At 51.1% G+C, this 4,526-nt stretch overlaps 1 protein-coding gene across 1 annotated transcript; it reads right to left on the reverse strand.

Annotated features, from left to right (window-relative positions):
- LOC8077893 (pectinesterase) lies at positions 1,166-4,189 on the reverse strand. The gene is made up of 3 exons (XM_021447121.1): positions 3,037-4,189; positions 2,684-2,777; positions 1,166-2,151 (listed from the first exon to the last, which is right to left on the reverse strand). Exons 1-3 carry the CDS (start codon positions 3,961-3,963, stop codon positions 1,451-1,453), a joined length of 1,722 nt encoding a protein of 573 aa, XP_021302796.1. The 5' UTR covers positions 3,964-4,189; the 3' UTR covers positions 1,166-1,450.

The raw sequence follows: 4,526 nt of genomic DNA on the forward strand, positions 1-4,526 counted from the left end.
TTGTCGATGTTCGTCGAGGGATAGGTACACATGGCCTGAACCTCTAGCGAAGTCCTCGCGCATGGCTGACTATTGGTATCATGAATGAACCTTCAGCTGCCAGGTGTGATGCCCTTGTCTCGTGGCCTCCATCGGAAGTTCAGGCTTCTTCATCCTTGCTCTTCTCCGTTTGAGCCTCCAAGGCACTACCTTTGCCTCGAGGGTCTGTCCACCGTCCTTGTGGCCGTGAAATATTTGGGGGATGCATATCAATGTTACTTAGAGAAACATCAAGTTCAAGCCTTCGCTCCCCAACAATGTTGTTTCCTATACATTTGATATTGCACATCCAAAATATTTAAATGATTTACTTTGTATTTGGTTTAGACAAGGAGAGAAAAAACAATAAATTAAATATGTTGATGGGGCATAACGATTTATTGGATTCTGTAGCTCTTGAGAAATGGTAGTACTTTTTTTTTTACAAATGTTGTAAAAGAACTCTTCCCTAGAGCTTATTCAAGGGCTGCATCCTGCATTGGGCCTAAGAGATTTTAGATAAAAAAATGTTGTGAGCTACAAAGTATAGATTTTAAGTGAATTACTACTTTTGGTATAGACTATATTAACATCCAAGGTCATTTGAAAAATTCAGTTAAAATTTAAGATCTAATAACTTAAAAGGAATATTTGAAAGCACCTCTAAAATATACTCCCTCCACTAATTCCAAATTATAAGACATTTAGGTATTTTTAGATACATAGCAAAAATTATGAATACAAAAAAACATCTTATAGTTTGAACCGAGGGAGTATTAAATAGAAAAGTTATCAACTGCAAAGTTGAAGAATTTATTGAGCTCTTCAATTTTGATATAAATTTTGTATTCATACTACTTTATATGAAAAAGTTATGCTTCTTGTATAAGAGAAAGAGAGAATCCAAATAACAGGTGTGCTCTAATGCCAGGTTGGCAAACCATCCAAGAAACCACTTCGAAATGGTTAGAGAGTATTTTGCTTACTTTTAAAAATCAGGTGTGTACATTCTCCGGTATTGAAATTCCAAAGGGTCTGTCAAATTCAGCAACTAATTCAGGAGACGAATCGGACTTTACTATAAACAATATGCAGAGGTTTGATTTGCGGGTACCCCAAATTTACGCACGAATTGTAGTACATAATATTTTGTCTTTCAAAACACTTGATTAGGTCTCGTACGATTGGTACATGCACATTGTTCATGATCGAGTTGATATATATGGGCTGGTAACATTTGTACTACAGCGAGGTCGTGTTGTACTTGTACATTTCTTCCCTGATCGATTTCGTCTCCCTGCTACATTAATTTCTCGTTCCCCTTATGATGATTAACTGAACTAAAATTATTACTGCAGAAGCACACATATATATAGGAGTACTGGCTATTACTAGTAATATTGTGAAGCTTTGGTTATAGCACGCGCTTGCTTCAAGAAATTAAGCCGCTGGTGAATGGCACGCCAGTCTGCGGCAGCCAGTTTTCGCCTAGCACCATGCTTGTGACGGTGAAGTTGCCGGCGTCGGTGATGTCGCCGAGCACGTGGAAGCCCGGCCACGCCACCCGGCGGCTGGTGTCGGCGCCCGGCCCGCTGTTGTTGTACTCGGCGTAGTAGAGCGTGTCGAGCGCGAAGTCCCCCGACCATGGCATCCAGCCGGAGGGGTCGACGAGCCCGCCGACGTACGACTCCATGACCACCGTGCGCGAGAAGTTCTTCCATGGCCGGCCGAGGTAGCTGAGCGTGGCGAAGGCGGTGTTGGCGGCGAGCTCCGGCGCCGCCACGAGGGAGGAGCCCTGGATGGAGGTGCCCGTGTTCTGGTTGGGGTCGCTCCGGCCCTGCGCCGTCACCGTGTTGCACTGCCCCTGCATCGGCAGCCTGGAGTAGAAGGTGCAGCCCTGGAAGACGACGGCGGCGTTGCCGAACACGTAGTCCACGGTGCCGTAGACGTCGCAGCCGCGGTAGAACTGCCGGAGGGAGTGCGTGTACAGCGTGTCCTGGTACGCCTCGAAGCTGCAGCCGTAGTACGCCGACAGGTCCGCGCCGGAGCGGAACGCCACCGCCTGGTGCTTCGCCGGCCCCGCCGTGTTCCGGAACGTCATGTTCATCGCCACGAATCCTTGCCCCACCACGGCTGCATGCGCGCGTGTATCAGCAACCATGGAGAAGACGATCGATTAGGCTTTGTTTGGATGTAGTCGGATTTACATCAATCCGCATGTATTGAGGTGGATTGGTGTGGAACTTGAACTACATTCTATTCCAATCCACACCAACACACATGGATTGAAGTGAATTCGACAAATCCAAACAAAGCCTTAGTGATGAAGAGCACAGCAAGTTTCATGCATGGTGAAGAAAAAAAAATTAAAGAAGTTGGGGAGACAAACAGTAAAGGATAATATATCTTGCATGTGTGTGATCGTGCGCACGATTAATGATGTGACGAGACCACAATCCTCCTTGTGGAATGGGACCAAATAAAAGCGACGCGTTTTTTAGGTTTCAGACCCCCTATCTCATCCATATATATATGTGCGCCTAATGTCACACTTGGCTGGCACTCCAGTTTATATTGAAAGTGCAAGCTCACTGTGGCAAGTTTCAATTATGTATATTTTAATCAATTTTCAAATCGTAACAACGCAACAGGATGCATGGCATACCGAAGGTGGCCGATTGGAAGGTGGTCCAGCCGTCGACGACGCTCCGGTTGCCGGTGACCACGGTCTGGCCGATGCCGTCGCCGACCATCATGATGTACTTGTTGTGCTTGGCTCATCCATATATATATGTGCGCCTAATGTCACACTTGGCTGGCACTCCAGTTTATATTGAAAGTGCAAGCTCACTGTGGCAAGTTTCAATTATGTATATTTTAATCAATTTTCAAATCGTAACAACGCAACAGGATGCATGGCATACCGAAGGTGGCCGATTGGAAGGTGGTCCAGCCGTCGACGACGCTCCGGTTGCCGGTGACCACGGTCTGGCCGATGCCGTCGCCGACCATCATGATGTACTTGTTGTGCTTGGGCACCACCACGTTCTCCTCGTAGACGCCGGCAAGCACGTAGACCACGTAGTAGCCGGTGCTGCCGTTGAGGTTTTTCGGCGCGGCAGCCACGGCGTCCCCGATCGTGGTGAAGTTCCCGGCGCCGCTCTGGTCCACGGTGACCACGGTGTTCACCGCCACCGTACTCTCTGGCCCCTCCATCGCCATCCGCCGCACCATCTCGTCGTCGGTCACGTCGAACAGGCCCCTCCTCGCCGCCGCCGCCGCCGCCGGGGGCTTCTTGCTCTTGCCACCGTGGCCGTGGCCGTGGTGCGGCGGGCCATTGCTGCCGCCGCCCGACTTGTGCGGGTGCGCCGGCTTCGCCGTCGGCACCCACGCCCTGGTGAAGAGCGACAGCGAGAGGCTGTAGAGCTTGGTGCCGTTGGCGATGGGCGCGTCGAGGCCGCCGCGGTCGGACCACGACCCAGACGCGGCCTGCAGGCCGTCGAAGCACGTCTGCTGGTTGGTCAGGATCGCCGACAGCAGCGTGTGCACGTCGTCGGCCTGCGGGTCCAGGAGGGTGTCCGTGCTCTTGATCGTCGCGCCGGCGGCCGTCAGGAAGTCCACGTTCAGCTCCGCCATGAGCTGGCAGTCCCGCAGCGCGCCGATGGCGCTCGAGGAGAGGTGCCGGTGTCGCGCGAGGTACCGGTCCACGACGGCGGCGAACTTGCGCGCGCCCGCCAGGGACTCGGCCACCGAGAAGCGGCCGTACGTGTAGAGGTCCCCCTTGCCCCGCGGCGGGAGGACGGACCGGCAGAAGGTCGGGTCCGTCGTGGCGTTGCAAGCCGCCGACGGCGACACCGGCGTGGACGGCGTCTCGTCGGAGAGCGTAAGGCCTGAGAAGGAGAGCAGCAGGAGGGCCGAGAGAGCGGCGGCGGAGTGGAGTGCCATATTGGTAGCAATGCACGTCTAGTTAAGCTTCGTGCCGATGCTTTGCACTGCCCCTGAGTTTGTTTGAGGTGGTGAGGGGAAGGAGAAGAGGCGAGGCTGCGAATTTATAGGTGAAGATCAGAGGGATTCTTGGTAATTTTGTAGAGAAGAGGGGTTAAGAAACTGACAACGACTAGAGAGTCACTGAGTGAGTGAGGAGAGTGACGACTGAGAATTTTATTTTGCCTTTTTGCGTCTCGAAGAAGCGCGTGGAAGCACTCAGTCGATCGAGCTGGAGAGTATGCATGCATGGACGCACATGTTTGGAAGCCTACTATGGCATGCATCATTTTGGGGTTGGGATGGGTTGGGTTGGTTTGGTCGGATTCAAATGGGGATCTCTCTGTTGTTCTTTTGTACTTTCGTCAAAGTAAAGCGGCTGAGGTTGACCTCCTTTTGTAAGTCGCCCGTAAAATTTGGTCCAGGCCCTCTTGCTTCGTCTTAGGTGTACTGATCCCTCCATATATATATATATAAAACAAGTCGTTTTCAACAAGGTTTGAGTCAAACATTGGAAATATGAA

This window comes from Sorghum bicolor, chromosome 9, assembly GCF_000003195.3.
Source record: "Sorghum bicolor cultivar BTx623 chromosome 9, Sorghum_bicolor_NCBIv3, whole genome shotgun sequence".
Classification (NCBI taxonomy): domain Eukaryota; kingdom Viridiplantae; phylum Streptophyta; class Magnoliopsida; order Poales; family Poaceae; genus Sorghum; species Sorghum bicolor.